Source organism: Pyrus communis, chromosome 4, assembly GCF_963583255.1.
Source record: "Pyrus communis chromosome 4, drPyrComm1.1, whole genome shotgun sequence".
Taxonomy (NCBI): domain Eukaryota; kingdom Viridiplantae; phylum Streptophyta; class Magnoliopsida; order Rosales; family Rosaceae; genus Pyrus; species Pyrus communis.
Genome location: NC_084806.1, coordinates 5489302 through 5512305, shown reverse-complemented (window position 1 = coordinate 5512305; position 23004 = coordinate 5489302). Strand labels below are relative to the sequence as shown.

The 23004-nt window shown below is 35.5% G+C and overlaps 2 protein-coding genes across 2 annotated transcripts; both read right to left on the bottom strand.

Moving 5' to 3' along the window:
* Positions 1–5004: 5004 nt before the first annotated feature.
* Positions 5005–8787, bottom strand: LOC137730880 (ATP-citrate synthase alpha chain protein 1). Its single transcript, XM_068469879.1, has 13 exons — positions 8669–8787; positions 8448–8554; positions 7895–8071; positions 7609–7770; positions 7371–7451; positions 7142–7193; positions 6942–7056; positions 6740–6821; positions 6172–6267; positions 5961–6062; positions 5663–5779; positions 5436–5552; positions 5005–5322 (listed from the first exon to the last, which is right to left on the bottom strand). The coding sequence occupies exons 2-13, from the start codon at positions 8544–8546 to the stop codon at positions 5251–5253; spliced, it is 1272 nt and encodes a 423-aa protein (XP_068325980.1). The 5' UTR covers positions 8547–8554; positions 8669–8787; the 3' UTR covers positions 5005–5250.
* A 3269-nt stretch (positions 8788–12056) lies between these two features.
* LOC137731664 (probable BOI-related E3 ubiquitin-protein ligase 3) lies at positions 12057–16539 on the bottom strand. The gene is made up of 5 exons (XM_068470844.1): positions 16226–16539; positions 16042–16107; positions 13681–13859; positions 13120–13481; positions 12057–12763 (listed from the first exon to the last, which is right to left on the bottom strand). Exons 3-5 carry the CDS (start codon positions 13784–13786, stop codon positions 12203–12205), a joined length of 1029 nt encoding a protein of 342 aa, XP_068326945.1. The 5' UTR covers positions 13787–13859; positions 16042–16107; positions 16226–16539; the 3' UTR covers positions 12057–12202.
* Positions 16540–23004: the final 6465 nt, after the last annotated feature.

Here is a 23004-nt window from a genome sequence, read left to right as displayed (position 1 = left end):
CTTGAAAACTTTTTTAAACTTGTTGATGTTAGTAATGGTGTTCGTGCATGGCCTATATTGATGATGTAGTTTGCACCTACACTCACGAAGATGGTTCGGGTACATTTGTGTTGTCCGTGGGTCTGATTTGGTACATTGTTACTATATTGTTACCTTACTAATATGTTACATAAATACATGTGGAAGTTGGACACAATATTGTGATGAAGATTTGGGCAAGAATTTAAATGTTTTTGTCTTGGATAGGTACAGGAAACTGTGAGGTATCGTTCGAGCCTTCTTCATTTTGCTAAGTTGTACCTAAAAATGGAAGGATTTATTCAAGACATGCATGACGAAGAGATGAAAAAAAACACCATTTTGGAACTTGTTTAAGGCTTATCATGATGGTCATGTTACATTTGAGTTTTGCAAAAAAAATTGTCACAGATATTGCTAAAATAGTAAAGCAGTACAATAAAGATATGAAGTTCTTTGTGTTTGGGGACATTTACGTGAGGTTAACTCCAAGAGATATAGCCGCAATTCTTGACTTGCCTAACATGGGTTCCATACTTAAGTACACCGGTATGAAAAGTGTGAGAGTGAAACACACTGCATTTATGGAAAGGTATTTTTGCATTCCAAAGGATCAGGTTACAAAAAGTGACAAAAAGTGACGTTGATGACGCACTTATTAAATCAGTTACCTTACCTCTCAGTGTTGCATATTTCCCTAAATACTCATTGCCATCGCTGTGAATTAAACCATGTCCAATTATTATTTGCAATTTGTACCCGGTCTACAACTCCAGTAGTTTCCAACACATCAACACATGAACCATTGTTAAAAAATGTATACAATGAAATTGAATTGTACTCATGCACACCACAATAGAGAAAAAGACTTATTCAAGAATTTTTATAAACAGTTTCTATGCATACAAAATTTTCGTATACGAAATTCTCTTTCAAACATTTCGACAAACACTTGGTATGCACCAGAAAAACACTGCAAAACCACAAGATACATGCTGAACTCATTGAAGTTCCCCAATACATGCCAAAAAAAATTGAAAAATAATTATTTTACATATGCAAAACCAATTGTGAAAACGATACTACACTACTTGTAAATATGGGTACGAAAATTATAACACCAAGAATCCACTTTGCGGACAAAAAAGTATAAATGAATTATGGGTGCAAATTCAAAAAATAAAAAGAAAAAAAAAAAAAAAAAAAAAGAACCTCGAATTTTAGCTCGGAATTGTCATTGATTCTTCAAGTTACTCTGCAAAAAACTGCGCTCGCTCAAATGCTCGCGGATGAAGTATGACTTCAATTCAAATCTTGGCTAAACTTGAATTTGAAGCATCATATCAAAGATAATAATGAAGGATTTGAAAAACTTAGTGAGATTATTGTGGAATTTGCAGTTACAAAAATAAAATAAAAAGAAGAAATCAAGTGAGCAGGATTAGTTGGTGGAATGGATGTGTCAATTGAGTTTGGTAAGCATAGGAGGCGTTTGAGGCATAACAGTCGTGGAATAAAAACGCAGTCCCGGATAAAAAAATGCAATAATTAACTATTTCAATAAAAATAAAAATAAAAAGTTGACATGGAAATATACTGATAATAAAATGCTGATGTGTACAAACTTCAAGGACCTTGATCAAAAAGTAAAAAATAACAAGATTTTAATCAAAGAAGATCAATAATTAAGGACTGGAGCCTAATTTCTCATTTTTAAACATAGAAATCTTTTCTTTTAAAGGGCAATGCATATATATGTATACTCATAATACTTGCTTATATATATATATATATTTTTTTTTTTTGGACAAATACTAGCTTATATATATATATATATATATATATATATATATGTATATATGTATATATTTGTGCGCGCGCGCATGGTATTGTGCAGTTGGGCAGTATTTTGTCAAAAAAAGTGTTGATCTCAACTCACAAGCCACACGCGAGGTCAATATGTGGAGAAAGACATGGCCGTCTGTGGGGCAATGTATATATGTGAGGGTATATACACAGTTAGGGAGATACAATGAGTTCTTCCTCAAAATGTATATAAGAAGTTACAACAAAAGCAAAAGACAACATGCAATGCAAATATGTACAGCATAGACTACTTACATAAAAGTTTAATATAATGAGAATACTTGAAAGATTCGAACAATTGAAAAAAAAAATAATTTCAACAAACATAAACAACCTGGTACAATTTGTTAAACTAATTGGTTCATGCAAATTTAAAAAAAAAAAAAAAAAAAAAAAAAGGCTAATTGTATAACTCGCTGTGGGGAATTCTTTGGTGTTGGTTTCGGTGGTATGTGCAGGGACCTTTGCTTAGTATTTACACTAACTTTGCTCTAATGAATCCTTTCATAATGTCATTAAGATTCCTTATTGTACAAGGATTTGATTTATGAAATCTCAGTCCAAATATGATAGAATCAGGATCCCTTATTCTTCAATAATAAACGGTATATTATCTATACTTGGAGTTCAAGCTATAGCACATTAACCAAACCCTTACCCTACTTACATTCCATTACAATTCTTATTAACTGCGATGCCTTATTAGCTTTTGGACTAGGGTCTAACATCCAACACAATCCTCAATCATATAACCTAAATTAAGTAAAACACATTTTCTTTAACAAAAAATATTATCTACACTAAGAGGGGGGGGGTGTGCCTAGCAATAATGTGGTTCAAATTTTTCTTTTGACGAGAATCGAACGTAAGAGATATCACTTACTAAGTAAAAAAGAATACAACTGGACCGTAATATTAAATAACAATTAAGTAAATCACATTAAGCAATAAAGCTTCGCAACACTGACTCGGGGCTGATGAGTTGGACTAAACCATTATAACTACTACTAATTTTTATGTTTTCAAAGTGTCACTTGGGCTGCAGCCCGAGGCTGCTCTCAAAGGATTCGTCCCTGCTCGTTAGGTCATCTCCAATCGATGGCTGATCAGGAGACTTGTTTTAGCTGTGACATCCCACATCGCCCAGGGGAGTGATCCTTATATGTATATTCTCATCCCTACCTAGCACGAGGCATTTTGGGAGCTCACTGGTTTCGGGTTCCGTAGGAACTCCGAAGTTAAGCGAGAAGGGGCCTAGAGCAATCCCATGATGGGTGACCCACTGGGAAGTTGCTCGTGAGTTCCCAAAAACAAAACCGTGAGGGAATGGTAAGCCCAAAGCGGACAATATCGTGCTACGGTGGTGGAGCGGGCCTGGGAAGTGATCCGCCCCGGGCCGGGATGTGACAATTGGTATCAGAGCCAATCCCTGGCTGGAAATGTGCCGACGAGGACGTCGGGCCCCTAAGGGGGGTGGATTGTGACATCCCACATCGCCCAGGGGAGTGATCCTTATATGTATATTTCCATCCCTACCTAGCACGAGGCCTTTTGGGAGCTCACTGGCTTCGGGTTCCGTAGGAACTCCGAAGTTAAGCGAGAAGGGGCCTAGAGCAATCCCATGATGGGTGACCCACTGGGAAGTTGCTCGTGAGTTCCCAAAAACAAAACCGTGAGGGAATGGTAAGCCCAAAGCGGACAATATCGTGCTACGGTGGTGGAGCGGGCCTGGGAAGTGATCCGCCCCGGGCCGGGATGTGACATTAGCCCTCTGGCTCTCTAAGATATTAATATTTTAATGAACAATACATGGCCATATTTGCCTTCGTCTCTAACCGAGGGCCAAAACTGTCTCCAACCAAGGGTCAAATGGTCAAACATAATTTATTATTTAAATTTAAAAACTACAACAACTTAAATTCAAATCCAACAACAACTTAAATTTAAAAACAACAACTTATATTTAAAAACGACGAATTAAATTTAAAAACTATAAATTAAATTTAAAGGAATGATGAATGAATGGTTTAGGTACTTATAGGGAAAAAAAAATAGAATTTTTAAGAATAAAAAAAAAAGGCCCAAAAAACCTAAAAAAAAAAAAAAAATTAAATGCAACGACTAGCTGATGTCAGCTAGCCGTTGCGTTTGAATTTTAGCTTAAGAATTCATGTCAGTTATAAGCGACAGGAATAATGATTTTTCTGGCCAGCCCTTTCAGATTTCATAGGGCCCTCTCAAATTCCACAAGCCCTCTGATCTAGCCCTCGGTTAGAGACGATTTTCAGGTTATTTTCGGCCCTCTAATCCTCTGGATCCTTCGGTTGAAGATGACCTTACGTGCTCACGTGATTATATGTCAATTCTAAATTTTAGCACATTTAAGAATTTAGCTACAATTCTTCCTTATATTTAATACAATTATCGTCCAGACGGTCATAAATCTTTCAACGTGTTGCAGAATATGGAGTCAGAGATCCAGACTTAGTAACACAGAGAAAAAATGATGTTACCGGAATTTCTCAACACTCTTCTTTCTTCCACCTGTTTATTTTTATTAACATCATATAAATTTATTTTTTCCATGTTGACCGACGGCTTTCAAAGAGGACCAAAGGTGAGTGTGGATCAGAACGAACTCAAGCCCACAAGAGAAGGGCATGGCTAAGTTTTTTGCTGGGTTCTGCGGCCCATTTACTATTTTATCGAATAGTATTTTAGATATACAGTTCATACTTTGCTGCTGAGGTTTCTGGTGTTGAACAGCTTCTTACTGATTTTTTGAGATATTTACAACAGCAAACTTGGTTGAGGGTAGTGGTTTGAAAATTGAATTAAGTTGAACCAAGTTTTTTGGTCTCTCGAATTTATTTGTTGAAGGGGATTCTCAGATTTTGATTCATTTGTCGGGTCGCTCCTTGGCGTGTTGGTTCATTGATGCAGGATATTAAAAGTATTCTTATTCATCTTCGGGTTACTGGCCTCCGGCATTTGTTTCGTGAAGTGAATCTGCCTTGCATTCGGTTATAAGATTTAACGTCCATAGTTATAGTTATCCCACTGGGATCTCTTTGCAAGTTTGTTGTCTCTGAAAAACAAGGATTCCAACATGCGCAGAAATGAATGCCAACGTAAATTTGTTTTTGTTTTGTTTCATTTATTTATTTATTACGGTAACAAGACCATCACACAGCTTCATCATGCTACCATTTACCCATTTGCACGTAATAACTACATTAACTCGGTCGAGGATTTTGAAACAACGTAATTGGTACAAGGATTTAATGGAGACATGAAACTTGCCACAAAAGAAATCAAAATGAAAGGAAAGGAGACAGTAAGGGTGCGAGCAATCTGAACGATAACTTATGCAGCAGCGGAGATGCACTGAATTGCCTGTTTGCAAATACCGGTCATTGTTGCTTCGGGTCCATAGACCTGCAAGGGAACACAAACAGAAGCATAAATGTCAGACAAGTTCTTCGTTATTAAAGTTTAGTGTGAGCTCTGCATGTCTGCCTAATCAATGGAATTTGAAAAATATTTGGTACCTCAATAGGGAGGCCGATTTCCTCTGCAAGTGCCCGCATTTTTGCAAGCCCCCTCTGGTAGTTAGGGCCTCCTCTCCTGACGTAAAGATGCATCTGTGCGGCTTTAAGCTTAGATTCCTGAGTAGTCAAATATGCCATTGTCAATTTTCATACTTCGAAAAGATAAGAACAGAACAACATTACTCGCTGAAAAACAATTAGGATTCAGACTAGAAGATTAAGCTCACCTTCTCCTTCAAGGCACGAATAATGCCATTGAATGTTGCAGCTACATCGGTAAAGTTAGCAATACCTCCTCCAATTACAAGGGCTCTCTTGCGGCCGTCAGGGTCAGAAGTTGCACACTGTACAAGGCGTAAGATTAGTATTAAACAACAAAAATGAGGTGCATACGCATGTGTGGCTTGACGTTTGTCTTTTATGAAGAATAATGATGCAGGGCAAAACTGAATGCAGCATTCTAACATGCACTGGACATAGTAATAGTGTAATACAATGCTAAGAGTGAAAATGTATCGTTCTTACATCAATCACAACTCTGGCGTACTGCAACACCTCCTCTTCATTGGGTGCTCCACTGTATTCGGCGTAGTTTCCAAGCTCATCAGCAAAGCCAAGATCTCCAACCTGACCAAAGAAAATCATTTTGGGTGAGCAATTAATGCCAATGAAAAAAATTGTCAAAAAGCTAAAGGGTTAAAATCCAGTTAAACTTCTCAATCTTATGTACACACACCGTGTCTGCGTAGATGACACTTGCACCTCCTCCAGCAACCATAGTCCAAATTCGTCCCTTTGGGTTCAGAACTGTGAATTTCAAAGATGCACTTGTCTGCAAATAAATGAAAAATAAACCTGATAAATCAACAATGGCAGGGCTACTAAAATGCATGTCACCTGATGATATGAGATAAACATTACCAATATGAAATTACAATTGACAGACATTAAGGACCAGGTTTCCAATTTAAAGAATGAAGTACATGCAGACCAGTTGACTGGGAAAAGAGGACCTTTATTTCTCAAAGGTCAGAAAGCTATGAACTCTATAATACACTCCTAGCGACATGCATTTAGATAAACCATAACAGCAGGAATCCCGGCTTTTGGGCTACATAGTGAAATGTAAATTGGACAAACTAAGAATCAGCTGACTTCTTGGTAGTGCCAAGAAGATGCAATTTCCTTTCCTAGACAAAAAAAAAAAAGGGATTTGGAACGTCTAGACACAGGGTATTTACTTGAGTATTAACAGAAAGTATAAATACATTACTCATTTAAAAGTTGAAGGCTTCCGTGTGTACCTTTTCATCTAGCCCATGAATAAATTTCTCTGTAGGACTCATAACTCTTCCAAAAGGCATTGGAAATTCAATACTGCCCCACCTGGAACATAATAATAATGTAAGGTGGTATTGAAATTGGTACGCTAAAACACTAGTAAATAGCTTGGCATATACAATACAAAACAGAGAAGGTAAAAACAACTGAATGAATGAAATGTACTTTTTGAAGTTCTTGAAAGCAGCAGTGTCATCCAGCTCGCCTCTCATATCCAAAGGATATGGCTTTCCATCAACCAATGCAAAAGGATTCATCTCCAGAAAAGTGAAGTCCAAATCTGGAATAGAATGATAATTAGCAAAATTGTTCTTACTTCTTATCAATCTAGTACGAAACGGAACGGCCAAAACTTTTTAACACACCTTGAAATAGAGCAAATACGGCTTTGATAAAGTCCTCAAGTTCTGCTTTGATCTATATTCAAGAATAATACTTGTCAATGATTTCCAATTTAAAGTAAAACGAACATGAACTCAAGAGAGATAGCATACGATTGACGCAAGCAAAATCAAGTACATTATTTGTTTTTTTCTGGTCAGAAGTAAACTATACAGAAATGATACCGAAATACCATATCAATAAAAGACTTACCTCCAAGGGAAGGGTTGCAACAAGTGGAGCAGAAACTTCTGATGTAAAAGCAACTCCAGTAGGGACAAATATGGTCTTAACCTGCACAAAGTATATTTCTTTTATAAATATGGAGCGTTAAGGTAGACGAATAGAGCTCATAGAAGATGCACTTCTAGGAATTTTTATCTTTTTATTGAAAATAACAAAGAATAGCGTTTGAATAAGAATATGGTAACACATTGACATCCAAAAATACCTTATCCCAGTTCTCCTCAATATCAATTCCTCCACACTCGGAGAAGCTTATGCTGTTTCCAAGTCGGTCTGAGACGATATTAAGATAAAACTCTTCATTGTGGGGAATGAAGGGTTCAACAATGAATGTTGTTATGGGTCCTTTGCAGCCACCCATTTCAACCTGTAACGCCAAAAGAACGAAAAACGTAAGCCAAACTCTCGATTCTTATGAAGATCAAAATCATCAAATACAAAACACACATAAGGAATTTATGTATTGATGAAACAATGTGAAGATCAAATACCTCTTTGCCCAGGCGCTCCTTCACAAAGTCGACAACTTGAGCAAAATCAAGATTCAAGGCAACCAAACCACTCTTCCCACGCTTTCCGAACAACATGTCAGGCTTCACAACGAGTTTGGAAGACGAAAGCCACGATTCCTTCTCCAGAAGCTCATTGACATCGGTTGTTTCGGTAATCTATAAAAACACAATATAATTACAATTTCCAACATAACTTATATTCAGAAACATCAAATTCACTTCTTAATCGGAATCATACAAATAGATTTGTCTTAAACAACCCAATTAAGAAAACCAAAACCCAAACGGGACAAAACCTGATAAAAAATAAAAACCCTTTGAATGATTAAGTTTATTGAGCTCAGATTAGATCTATAAACCAAACCACACACACCATAATTAGCATTTAGCAACAGTTCAACCACATGGTTGTTTGATTAATTTATTAATATCCAAATGATTTCGTTCGAAATGGGGCGCCAAATTCTGAAACTTGAAGATCTAAATGCATAACAGAGAAAAAATACAAATCGAAGAAAAAAAAAAAACTCACCTGGGCAGATTTAAGGGGCAATTCGCGGCCGGCGAGCCTCTTAAAGTGCTCCTTCAACAATCTCTTGGAGTCGTACTCTCTGATCTTCTTGCGTGCCATTTCTCAACCTGCTTTTTTCCCCCACACAAATAAGAATCAAATCAATCAAAGATCTCAACTTTTTCTGAATTCAATCAAATGGGGATTTGGGTTTTCAGAAATGCAGGAAAATAAAAACTTACCGTTGAAAAATGCGCGTTAGTTGTGATGAGAGAAAGAGAGAGAGAGGAAGTAGTTAGGTAGAAAGGTAGATGCAGAGCAAACTCACAACTGAATTCCACAAGCCAATGGAGGAGTGTATTTATAGCTGCCCAAAATTATAAACGCAAATATAATTTTCCGTTATTTAGGGGGTCCATTTTTAATTTTGATATTTTTAAGGGTAGGTTGGTGTGGGGTTTGATTTAATTTTTAGCGGCAACTTAACAAACACATGCGGGCACCTACCGATTTGGACCGGGGAGTCTTCGACAACAGCCTGTTTTTGTAATTTCATCCCAAGAATGATCCACTGCTTCTGGGGATACGGTTGGTTGCTTTTTTTGTGGTGTGCATCACCGTTGATCTTTTGTACTTTTTCGAGCATCAATGTCCAACACCGCTAACTGTGGTCTAAAATTTGCGGACTCTGCACAATAAAAAAAAAAAGTGCAGACTCCAATCGTTTTTCTAATATTTTTATTATATTATGCTATTTAGAACCTAAAATTGACATACATATGTATTTTTTTTAAGGAGGATAATTAATGGTAAGTTATGATTATCCACTCTTTTCGAACCCGGATAGGCTATGGAGAATTTCACTCTATCTGATGCCACAATCAAGCAAACTCAATAGCTCAGAGCATAAAATCCGTGACATACATATGTAGTGTTATTCTCTAATGAAAGGAGAAGCTTAAACAACTGTAACGTTGTTTTACTTCAATTTTCATGTAAACATTATAAAATATTGTGTCAAAAACCTATAAAGAGTTCCACTTTGAAAATCTCCTTAGCATTTATCGAAAAAAAAAAATACACATGCACAAAGGGGGTAAACGCACTTGTAGATGTGTGATTATTTTCAAACAAAGGGATGATTTTCCTTATTTTTTCACTTAAATCAGATTATTATACATAATCACCATCCGTTACTAACACATTTTAGTCAATAGGGTGTTGAAGTTCCACTTATGTGTCAGGGGTTTGAAACTCTCTTTCTTAAATTTTTGTAAAAAATATTTGTACTCATCACCTTCAAGTGATAATGATGTTCATCACTCTATCTATTAACGTTAAATAAGTTTAAATTTTATGATGCATCCTAGTCAATTATATATAAAAGCATCATACTATATAATATTTATGGTGTTTTGAAATGGCACTCAAGAAGGCCCACAAAATTTATGTGAAAATAAGAAAAAATGAAAGGGCTCTTTTATTATAATATTTGTTTGATTTTTGTATGTATTTTTTATTTTTTATTTTTGGGTCAGATTTTTGTATGTGTATACATGGCCTAATGTTCAATCTTTTGATGATTGTTAGCAACCCCAGTCAAAGGTTTGCCCCTAGTCAACTCTATACAGCAGCTCTTCCTAGTTGACTCAGTTTTGCCTAGTCACGATTAAGTGTTCATCCTCCCCGTTAGCAACAACAAACATTTTTCTTTTCCTATTTGCCGATTGGGATTTGTGAAGATGAACATATTAATATGATGATGTCTACTAACACATCGTAATTTTATAATTTGAACCATTAATTTCAGTACAAACATAAAATTTAAACTGTACATTTTATTTCAGAATTTAATCGTGAACCAATAAGTTTAAATTCAATAGTAAATCAGACATCTGGTGCAATTCATCAACCAAGAACAAGAGGCAATTATTTTTGTTATATATCAAGAATAATTGTGGTGTGATTTGTTTAAAACGCGAGGCTTTCTTCATTTAAAAAAAAAAAAAAAAAAAAAAACAAAGAGTCGTTATCTTGTTAATGTGCACATTTGAATTATGGGATTCATTTTTTTATCATATTCATAGGTGGACAGTGGACACTGCTGAATAATTGACTTGACTTAATTGTTCTTTAATTTGTCTTAATCAAGCTGCAACTGCATCACATACTATTCGACCCAGAAAATGCAGTGGAATCAAGAAAACAAAAGGTTTGACATTTGATATCGATTATGTTTAAAATTTTAGTAAGCAAGAGATTCCATCACTTCCAGTTGAATTCATCAACAAAGAAATCATAACAAAATATATATATATATATATATATATATTTCAATGGATACGTGAGAGAAGATGATCTATGAATGATGTTTTAAAATATAAACGATTCGGATCGTTAAATACATTACAAAGTAGATCCTACAAAAACGTTTGTAAAAAATTATGTAAAAAAAAAATTAGTACCAAAATTCCGTTCTCATATATATAGAAAGCGTTAGCCACGAGGCAGGAGTCACAATCAGTTGGTCACATTTGGCAGCTGTTATAAATAAATAGGATCAATAGGCATATCTGCTTGGTGATTATCGAGCATTTTTTCTTGTGTTGAGTAATCTTGAGTTCAAACGCTCTCCCTCGTAACATTTATATCAAAAAAATTATCCGCATGCTTCTCTCAAGTTTTCAAGACTAAAACTTCATTTGTCAGACACTAAGTGAAGTTTGCTTACTCTTATTGCGACACTCATGACGGTCTAAACTCAGCCTACGTTACGTTATTGATTTGGAACGTTGAAGCTTAATGTGATTGGGTATAGAAACCAAATTATAACTGAAGAGAACTTCCAATTGCACCTCCACTGTTTGTATTTGGGCGGTTCTGGCCTTGGATGTTTTCGAACTATATTGCTTATTGGCCCATAGCCTTTCGACACAAGAGGTGGCTGGGAAGCCCAGTACTTAAGAAATCAGCTGAAAAGCAGAAGAAAACCAAAAACCCTCTGAATACAATACAAATGTCTCAGGATGCGGTAAGTAATGAATTATCTTGATAGTTAAAATCTTTTTCATCAATCCAATGCGTCCAAGTTCATACCTTTTCCTTATCGATTTTCCATACTTTAAATATTGGTTTTATCAAAAAATCAGATCCACCAGTCCCAAACCATAAAGTACGTATTTATTCATGTGTGTTAATTAGTGTGGATGGCATGGCTGCCCCTGCCTCTGTTGGAGGAAATAATGACATGCAGAAATGGTTCTTGTGCTGCTGCTACGATAGTGGCCGTGGCGGCGGCATTGCCAATATGCCATGCTAACCTGAGTGCTTAAGTGCTTCATCCAATTATTAAAGCAGAAACACTATTAGTGGTATGCTGACAGAATATCGGATGAATCAGATTCTTACCACTGTATAAATTATGCATTACATATGCTACTTTGTTTTTGTAATAAAGCACTTATGCTCACAATCACTTTTTCGACACGTGCTTTTATTAGGCGGATGTTTTAACAAAAAATGCCTCTATAACCCAAATGTGACTTTAAGTTTTTCTATCAAATATAGTAAAAAACGCATTGGAGTAACAAAAGCACTTTTATTTACTGTAAAAAAAAAAAAAAAAAAAAGTAAAACAAAAGCCTATAACTCATTTTATAAAGACAACTACATCTTCTACATACAAATTTTGATTTCAGAGAGAAAATCACACATAATCAACACCTCATCACATAATTTTTTTTTTAATTTCTTTCCTTTTTAAGTTGCTTCATAAGTTAGGACAAGTACACTTGGAAGCTAGCAGTTTTCATTGACTCACAAACAGGGCAAACGTTGACAAACCCATCACAGTCCTTACATAAACACAGATGCCTACACGGCATCAACAAGGTCGACACCTCCTTCCCTTTGCATGCTCTGCACGTTCTCGAACCCGTTTGCTCCTTCAACCCAAGGTAATTCTTCGACACGGTTTTCGCGGGTCCAGCTGGGATAGTCAGGTAGTTATTTGGATCGATGTACGAGGCAGCATCGTCAACTTCGCTGTCTCCAAATCCTTCCTTCCCTTGATCGGCACCTTGTGAAATTGCTTGCTGTAAGTTGCTCTTCAGGACATTTACCACGGACTCATTGTACTTCGCTCTGTAGTGCCAGTTTTGGCCTTCCACAGCCACCTGTTTTATTCTATCCACCAATTCTCGATTCTTCCGGTTCATGTTCTCAATTTCCAAGTCTTTCTCGATCATCTTTTTGCTGACACCTTTCTCTATGGCAGCAAGGAAAGAAGACATATGTCTCTGCTTCATGTCCCTAACTCCCTCTGCCAAGTGTTCCTCCTGTTCGATGGGCATCCAACGTTAGATTTACATGAGCAACTAATTATAATATGATGTCCACACACAGAAAAAAGTTAACGCACAATGACCTGTTCGAAATTTTTAAGTTGTTGGACTAGATTGTTCAACATTCAAGCAAGATTCGATACTTCTGAGATAAATCATTAATCTATGTTATAGTGAGAATGGACGATATGTTAATTTCAAATTGTGTAAGAAAAGAGAAAACAATGAAGTTGCAAATCCTTATTCACAAATCAAAATTTATACCGATTTTACTCCAAAAGACATCATATATCAAACCATATGCTGGGAAATGAGAAATATGGAGATTTGTGTTTGAAGATCATAAGTACCTGAATTTTGATGTATTGATCAAACTCTTCCTTCTGTCGATCCAGCTCAGTCCTAATATTGTCACCTAGGGATAGGATCATTGAAGGTGCTACTGTCATACTTCCACTAGCCGAAGTAACTGATGAGTTGCGCTCATCGTCATCATATGATAGCCTTAACCCCGTTGATACAGCATTTGGGTTTGGAATGCTAGCTGAATGATCAACTTCATCCGGACAGACATTATAGTTCAAAGAAATCTGAAGCTTCTGCTGTCTTGAGATATCTTCCATTTCCCTGTTTCGTTTATTAGGCCGAAGCATGGGAGTAATATGCTCAGTTCCAAAATAATTTACAGGATCAACGTTACATCCAGCTTGTACTGCAACATAAATTGAAATTTCATCTTCTTAAAGACAAGTCAAACTAAAAAAATTCTAGTAAGGAAAAAATGATGCTCAATAAAGATTGAGCTGCAAGATAAGAACTTTATATGAACGTGTAGAGATGATTAAAATCAATGAATCTAAATTAATTCTAAAGTTCTTATCGGAACAAAGAATGCAGACACAACAACTTACCATTTCCAAACAGCTGTAGTTGACTTGAAGCATTTGTCGGATATGGGTAACGATTTTCATCCACGAAAACAGGAAGCATGGGGTTACCACTGTTGCCTCCCAACATCGTATAAGACAAACTAAACTACCTCAATTGTTTTCTTTCGGCGAAGGTTGGAAAATAAACAGCAAGAATCAACCTGGAAAAGGGGAAATTTAAATCTTGAATTAGAACTAGTGGGCAATGGCCAAAACACAGGTTCTTTTGAAGGATCTCTAGCAACAGCCAGTGTGCATCAAAAAATAATCAAACCAAATTTTATTTTTACTCGATTCAAGAAATAATCCAAAAGGCATATACAAGGCTCACCCTTACTATAGATGGCCTTTTCTATAATTAAGTATATTGAGAGACCAAGTTATACAGAGATACGTCATTTCATTTCTTATTTCACACCTTTAGAGCAAGTGCATTGTGAAAATGGGCTTCTCCACACAAATGAGGATATTCTCTTCACAATAGTCACATATTAAAGTGCTTTATTGTAAGTTGGTAAGCGGGTACATCATGGTATAAGAGGTGAAAACAATGTTCCAAAATATGTATGAAAAAAACACGAAGCAATGAAATAGTTAAGCAAAGTTGGAAACCACATTTAACTTGACTTTAATTGAATATGCCGCTTCAACGGTTTGTCTACAACTTTAAGTAAAACTTCAAAATGGCTTTTCTGTTCATGTCAGAAACCCTTATATTCCAAATGCGGGAATCTAGGAAACACTAGAGAGACGATTAACTCTAGGGATGAGGATATCCGTTATTCATAATCTACAGCCTTTAAATGCAATATTGATTCTGAATTAAACTGCATTATGCACGTAAAAAAACAACCACCCTTCACATATTTGGCTAAAAAGTGATTCACAGTTCAGCTTGCATCTGAAGTTATTACGTCTGTCTTAACACGCATCCTGTTGCCCCTGAATTGGGTCAAGCTATAATGAGTTTGATGGTGTTAAACTAGGTATCAAGTTCAATCTACAGCCAAAATGGAAAGGAACTAGGGTTCTTCTCTTCGTTTACTACATAAAAACTCGAGAGAAAGCATGTCAATGCACGTTGTATAATATATGCGTAAGCATTCACAACATAAACCTCTAAACCAGTTGCATCCAACAACTTTGATGATCAAAACAAAATGCTTCAATGCATCACAATGCAGCAAGTCTCAATATTTTAAATCAGCTGTAAATCTAAACACTGTAGCTTCAAATTATGATCGATATGTTTCAGGAAAGAATGAAGTCAAAGCTTGTCATCTCCTATCAGTGGAGTTAGAAACAAGGAAAACTGAACATTACTCAAGACCTGACCCGAAGGGAAAAAACAAAAGCAGCCAATAAACGTAATCACACTTTCAGCCATTCAGTACTACGGTCTGGTGGTATTTCTCTTCACTTGGAAGTGAGAGGTCTTAGGCTGCCCATTGTGTGGCTTAGGACTGGCGAATTCAATACCAAATTAAGTGAGAGGTCTTCTCGTGGATGGCGAATTCGATACCAAATTAGGCTGCCCATTGTGTGGCTTAGGACTGGTTTGGTATTGCTGTGCTTTGAAAAAAAGCTAGCTGTGCTGTGAGAATAAGCAGCTGTGAAATAAAGCAGCAAAGTGTTTGGTAAACTTTTTTGTAAAAGTGCTTTTGAAAAAAAAAAAGCAGTATTATAATGTTTGGTAAACTTTTATGTAAAACAGATGTGAAAAAAAGCCAGTTTTTCAAAGCTGGGTTTTGCAGCTTCTTGTTTTTGGCTTTTTTTCATCCAAAACTGTGAAAAAAAACTGAAGCTGAATGTTTACCAAACACAAAAACAGCTCCCAGTTTTTTTTTTATATCAGCTTTTTTCAGAATCACCTCAGTACCAAGCCAGGCCTTAACCAATAACATCCAACAACAACAAATGCAATCATAGATAGACAACATACATGCGGTAAAATCAGAGCATATCCATGATTCCAAGAACGAAAGACACAAAACGAAGCTAAATCAGCAGGTGAATAAATTGGATGTGCTACAAAAGAGATGGGATTGTTATACCAAGCGGTGCTATCATATTCAACAGAGAAAATAAATGGAAAACTCCTATCTAAGTTAAGAGGTTAGGAAAATCCTGAAAAATATGGAAAGTCAATAAGATACCCATCTCAACAAGGGAAAAAATGCAATCTTTTAGATCGTTTACAAAAAGAATTCAATGCCAATCTAATCTCCTACTGAAAAGATTTATTCCTTTCCTACAAAAATTAGCTAAAATCCATAAAAAATCAACATCCCAAAAAAAAAAAAAAAAAACATGTGCAGCAGCATCACAGATAGAACAAGTTACCTCAATATCCAAATCCTCTTTGATTCAGTCTCAAGCAAAATCGGTGCATGCCCAGAATCCCAGATCCTGCAATCATATGCCAACTCCAATCAGACTCAGAAAACAACCAAAAAAGATTTAATGAATAAAACCATAAAAAAAAGTTCCAAACTTTAACAGGAAACAAGAAAAAGAAGATGACTACCTCAAGAAATGTACTGCTTTTTCGATAACCGATCGTTTGAGGAATGATGTTTAAGCTGCCCAGAAGGAGTGAAATGCAAAACCCAGAAAGGAAAAGGACCAAGAAGTGAAATTTGGAAGAGAAAAAGGGAGAGGAAGATCTGGAAAATCGAAACCGAAGAGATTAAAGAGTGGAGCTGTTGTCGTTTGGAAGAAGATGGAGGATCAAGAATATTATGGAGAAATGGGATGAGGATGGATGAGAGTGGGCGAGAGTGCCCAAAACCCAAAAACTATTATTTCAATCCAAATCACACATTACACACATAAATATTCGGTGCTCGTGGTTACGCAAACGGATTGCCGTTCTCTCTCTGCCTTTATTTTTGCAATTTTCGTTTACTTTCAAATTTCCATAAATAAATATTATTTTTATACATGATAATTTCAAAAATAAAACACCTTATCGTTGATACCATAACGTTATTATTTGTGTGGTAAGTTATATTATATATTTACCCATATCATATTTATTTCAATTCACGACTTATATTATGCTATGTAAAAATTCATAAAATATATATTAGCGAGAATAATTGATTATATTTCAGTTTATTTTCTCATGTTCATGAATTATCTCATTTCGGAGTAAATAAACCTATCATATAGCATAGAGAAAAATAATCTCCTTAATATACGGATAAGAATTAAAAATAAAATGTTTTTCTATTATTTATGAAAAAGTTCATCTCACTCCAAATGCAACCGTTTGAAAAAATAAGTGGTTCACTTGTGTAGTTCACCGCACTAACTCACTTTACCACCCTTGTTATTTTTCTCTTTTCCTACCACGAATTACTACCTTATTTATCTACAGTTCCTTATTTACTTACCTTAATTACCATTTTTTACCGTTGGAGCTTCACCTTTTTACCGCCCTTATGTTTTCCTTTTATTTTCCCACCGCAAATTATTACCTTATTTACTGACAGTTCCTAATTTACTGACCTTAATGACGAACTTTTACTGTATGGCTGTTGAGTCCAAGTCATAAATTTAATTAAAAAAAAACCTATAAATATTTATAAGAAATAACGACGGGTTCGATGATACCGGACCAAAAAGGTGGTTTTCAAGACGAAGATGCAATTCATGGTTGGTAACAAAGACAAGGCAATTTGGTAAAACAACATAGCATTTCCATTTGGGCGTCCAACAAAATTATTAAATGGGTTGAATTATTATGATGGGGTCCAGTAATTGATGACGAATTTCATACCCGTAATTCATACAAAACATCATGAGTTTGGTTTTTGATGTTAGTGAATCACACGATAATAACTAAAAAAATACTGAAATACCTCTATGAGTAATTTCAGCCTCTAAAAAGATAGACCACGGTGGTAAAACCACCTTTGATCCCCTTTTTAAGAAAAAAAGTTAATTATTGTTAGGATGGGGTACACATTATATGTCGTGTGGCGCGTGGGTCGGTAGAATTAGTACGAGAGCGGGGGGAAGGGGGCCATGGATCAGAAGTTAGTTGAAAAATATTAAAAGTGGGGGAAATAGGGGAAGGGGGTGTGGGTGGGGTGAGGAAGGTTGGGGGTACAACTAGAGCTTTTAGTTTTAGCTAGCTCATGGCTGACTGAATGGGATGGGCCCCACAGAAGAGCGGACCCCACGCACCCGCTTTGTTGTTGGCGGGTAATTTTGGCGGGCGAGCGGACAGACGAGGAGCCATCATCAGCATCAACCGCATCATTCACGGAATTAGAGCGTAGAGACGCAACGGACCAACCACACCAAAATATTTCCATATGAATAAAATAATTTGTTAATTTCAAGCAGCGTGTAGAATTTTTTTTTATACGATAGATATTTTTATGAAAATGTTTAAAAAATTATAGAAAGATATAGAATGGGATGAAGTTTAAATTTCACTTATATCAGAAAAAACTCTTAAGTTTGCGCTAAAATTTTATCATCGATATTTTTGACACGTCTGTTAAATATCAGAAAAATTCTTATATTTAGTCTAAATCTATATTTGACAATCCCTAAAGTTTCATTTTTAAATTTCTATCATTTCCATCAAAAGCAACCGATATTGATATTTGATATATCCGTCTATATTTTTACAAATTTGTATATCGATATTAATATTTTAAACATTGATTAAAGAGCCACCCAAATAATCATTTTTTGTACAAAGCAAAAAAAAAAATCATATAAAAGAATTTGAACTTGAGAGTATTAATTTGATGACGCGGGCTTTTGCAAGGTTGAATACTATGAATGAGGATCCTCTTCGGATCTTCTTTGTGAGGAAGAGGATCCTAAGGATCTTCAAATCGTATCCGTTCATCATATATCGTGAGATCATAAATCATTTTAAATACTTTTATTTAAAATTAAACATGAACAGTATCTGACGAAACCTGATCATAAGATGTATGACAAACGGACACAATTTGAAGATTTCCAGGATCCTTACAAAGAGGATCCGGAGAGGATCCTCATTCGAATACTAATGGTTTGGTTGCCAAGTCATGACACCTTAGCAAGTTTAAAGACTAGTCTAATGCAAGTTGTTAATTATATGGATACCAATTGTATATTGGCCATTTAACCAAATCTGAACCAAATTGTATAATCAAACACCAAGATAAAACCAAATCAGCTGTCCCATTACAATTATGATACAAAATCAACCCATATGGTTGAATTTCTGTGCTTTGAACATCCATTTTTTTTAGAATAAATCAAATCTTTAAATTACGATTATTTAGAATGAAGCCACAAATATTTTGGAAGTTACAAAATACAAAAAAAATAGTTGTTTTCGATGCTTTAAAATGAACAAAAAGAACTCTTGATAATGCGTTGGACACTTATGAATTATAGAAATTAATAATATTATATCTAAAAATGATGGTATTTCCTTAAAAAAGAAATTCAGATCTTTTACTAGATTATCTGAAATCAAATTTCAAATGTTGAACTAATCATTTCATCAACTAGTGGTAAATTAGATGATTCCAGCCGAGATCGGAGAACCTATATTGTTCTTATGTCGATTTGCGTTCTTTCTTGGGAAACCGACATAGTAGTGGTCCACGGCTGCTATAGAAGAGATCAAATCTTCTGCATCCAAAGTGGGTGTGGTCTCTTTTTGGTCCCAATAAATGTCTGACACATATTAAATTTATGACAACAAAATTAAGAAAAGTTAAGATAATGAATGACACTTATTGGGGCCACAGAAAGGCCACACCCTTGTTAGGTGCAGAAGACTTGATCTCGCTGTAGAAAAGGTTGCGGATGTTATGAGAAACTTGATTGCATAATTAGGATAATGAAAACCAAAAATACATGCCTAATTGTATTAACAACAAGGTTAACGTTTGTCCCATTTAATTAGAAACACTGTATTGAAGATAAACTGAATATAATATTAGGATAATGCTTGCAATCCACTCTATGCTGGAGTGCACATATTTCCAATGTGAATATTGTATTATTATCATTCACATCGGAGATTGTTTAGTTATCTAAATGCATCAATTAAATGGATCATTCATCATGAATATGTTAATTCATGCTAATACTATTTATTTGTTTTATACATTTGCATGACTAAATGATTTTTAGTTCAAATGATTTTCTCTAGAAATGATATTCAAATCAAGATTAAGAACTTAAACAGTTCTGATTTTAAAATTTTTACGTAAAAATTTGTTACGCACAAGTTGAAATATATGCATTCCTCCATAGGGTGGGATGGAAGTATATTATCCGTAATATTATTGATCATAACTTTTTTTAGGATTGTATTGATTGGGGTTAGGCTCTATGTTCTCCCATTGTCCTCAAAAATTAATTTTGTTTCATTTTCATTCAGTACCTAACTTAGTGACAATATTCTCCTCCCTAATCTACAAAGTATGGATATATTAGTAATCAAAGGTGGGCGCAAACCCAAGGCACATAGAAAAGAAAATGGTTTGCTTTGTTGTTGCTTGGATCAAAAGTAAAAATAATTTGGGAGCAAGCAATCGGCAGCGGGCATGCCATCTCTGAAATTTCTCCTTTCTTTCTTTCCTTCTTGTTTGAAATTTTGGATAGCGTGAAGAAGCATAGTTAGCAGTACAAAGAAGCCGTCCGCACACACAGAAGTACAAATCAAACCATAGTGCGTGTCGCCAAATATTCAAAATTAAAAAGCCGTGTGAGTGTGGATGGATAGAGCTACCTGCCTCACAAGTTCACATGCATGCCTTTCAACAAACACACGTCATTGCTATGAAAGGAGCCTCTGGCCTGCATTTCCCACCCATTTTGCATTTTTTTGTCTTTTTTTTCGCTCTTTGCTTTTAATTTCTTCCAAAACAGAACAATAATGGAGGGGTCAGTGCGTTTCATTCATCATCTGGCCTGATTTGATCTGATCTGATCTGATCACTCCCCCCACATCTCACTCACGCACGCGATATTTAACATGTAGACTTTGCACACAATAATATCGGTTTTTTTTATATTAATTAATTTCTTGAGTGATTTCTACGATGGGATTTGTATCAAAAGGTAGATTTGTGGAGACGATAAGAATTATGTGGTTTTAACATGATTGTTTTTTTTACCCCTCCTTTTGCTGTTGATCAGAAAGGGATTTGGGGTCCTCGGGATGTAATTGTGTTTTAATAGTGATTATATGAGTTTATTTCTTGTAGGTAAAGAAAGCAGGGAAAGTAATCCATACAGATATCCCATCAGTGTGTATAAATTTATGAACAAATTAAAAAAGGTTTCTACTTTCTAGATGTAGGTAGAAGAAATCGACCTAATGGAATGCCATCTACTTTCTTCTTTTGGGGCCGCAGTTTCATAGTTGGAACTATAAATCTTTTAGCTAGGTTGCTTTTCGATGGTCATTAAGGGAACTTTATTCTCCTTCTACTGGATTGAAATCCTTGTTAGACAGTCTCCCTTAAGAAGGTATAACAAATGGAGCCTTAAAGGAAATGGGTTAGTAATATGGAGTTAATTAGGTTATTTTCAATATTGTCAATTGTCTTATGGTAAAATCTCAATATCTCAACTTTCTTCAAAGTTTTATGGAGAAATCAACTGAATTCTTGCCCCAAATCATCTAAAGGTTTTCATTATTTTAGTTAAAAATTTACTACAAGTGTAGTTGATGAATTTGTACCGACTCTCTGTTGGTTACTATTTGGAGAAGTCTGATGTTAATTGAGGAAGATAGTGGTGTTACAAGTGACCAGTTTGGGTTTATTTGATTTTTGCATTGTCAAGTGCCTGAGTGTGGTAAATGTTTCTTGGCATTGTATCTGGATCACTCTTAGTACCGTATTTTTTTGCAAGCAACAAATTCTGAGCTATCAGTCATTTTTTGATGAACCGAAATAATAAACAAATAACACTTGATAGATCTGAGTTTTGAAACTTGAATATCAATCCTCCAAAATAAAAATGATCAGTAATGCATTGTGTTCGAATCCTTTTTTTCTTTTGGAATAGTTGGCTGATTGAAGTTGGACCAGAAGGAACCTCTCCCTGTTTTAGGGTGGAATAAGTTCCATTTGTCTGCAACTCACAAGGTCATCTGGTGGTTGTGTTAATTTTTTTCAATAAACGTGGTTATATACAAAGGCAACAGTTGTCAAAAGAATGAATAATAATTTATTCGATGATGGTGGTAAGATAATCAATTATATAATGCTAGTTTATGAGGTGGATTAGTCACTCAGTCAGGCCATGAGGATGGTGGAACAAATGCGATGAATTATTGACATGGTCAAATGACGTTTCTCCTTTGCCGATTCACATGTGAGTAAGTTGGAGGCAATTTGGCTTTATGCCAATGGTTTGACTTGTTCATGGTGAACTGAGTGCGAGTTTCCGGCATTACACTGAAAATATCTCCTCATTAACATGTTTTTTTTCGTAATGTGGGGAGAATGAGGTTGGGACCAAAGTATTGCGGCACATAAGCTTCGCATCTATCTAGAATAATATTGACCCAAACACATGAAGACGTGAAGAATAAACGCACCCACAAAGAAGAAAGAACCATACTTTAACATAAGGGGATAACTTATGCCATTCCAGGTGTCAAGACTCAAAACTGCCTATAACATATGCAATAAAAGATTAGATTGTCGCAAAAGATTTGTAGTTCAAGTGGTTAAAAGTCTAAATCTTTGTTAAAATCATTAGTTGTAACTCTTCAAAACTGGACTTCGAGAAAGTTATAATACCATAATTAAGAAATGAAAGCGAAGAAAATTGTATATTCATCTAAAAAATAATGAACACTCAATATCGCGGGGGACATAAGCGGCTACAAAAACGATATGTAGAAGGAACATTATTTATGCAATATCATAATGGATAACCAATTGCATTTGGCTATGAAATACCATTTTTATACTTCCATTCGAAGTTCTAAGTTCAATTTTCTCCTCCAATATCGTTCGTGTGACAAATGAGATAAGACTGTTATACAAGTATATTTATCCATGAATCATGGCATGCACGGTATTGCATCAAGAGTCCTAGCTAGCATACACGAACACAATACTAACTCATGGCAATTTGCAAGTAGAGGATGTAGGACCCGAAAATAGGTAGCAAATTAATTAATTGTTGGGACTGGTTCAAGTCATCAATCATCAAGTGAAGTGGCTAGAGGCTTAGCCACGTACGGATTTGTCATCGGCACCAACGCAAATGTGTGTTCTCTTATCTTTTGAAGTCTTTGGAGATGAGGTGACTCTA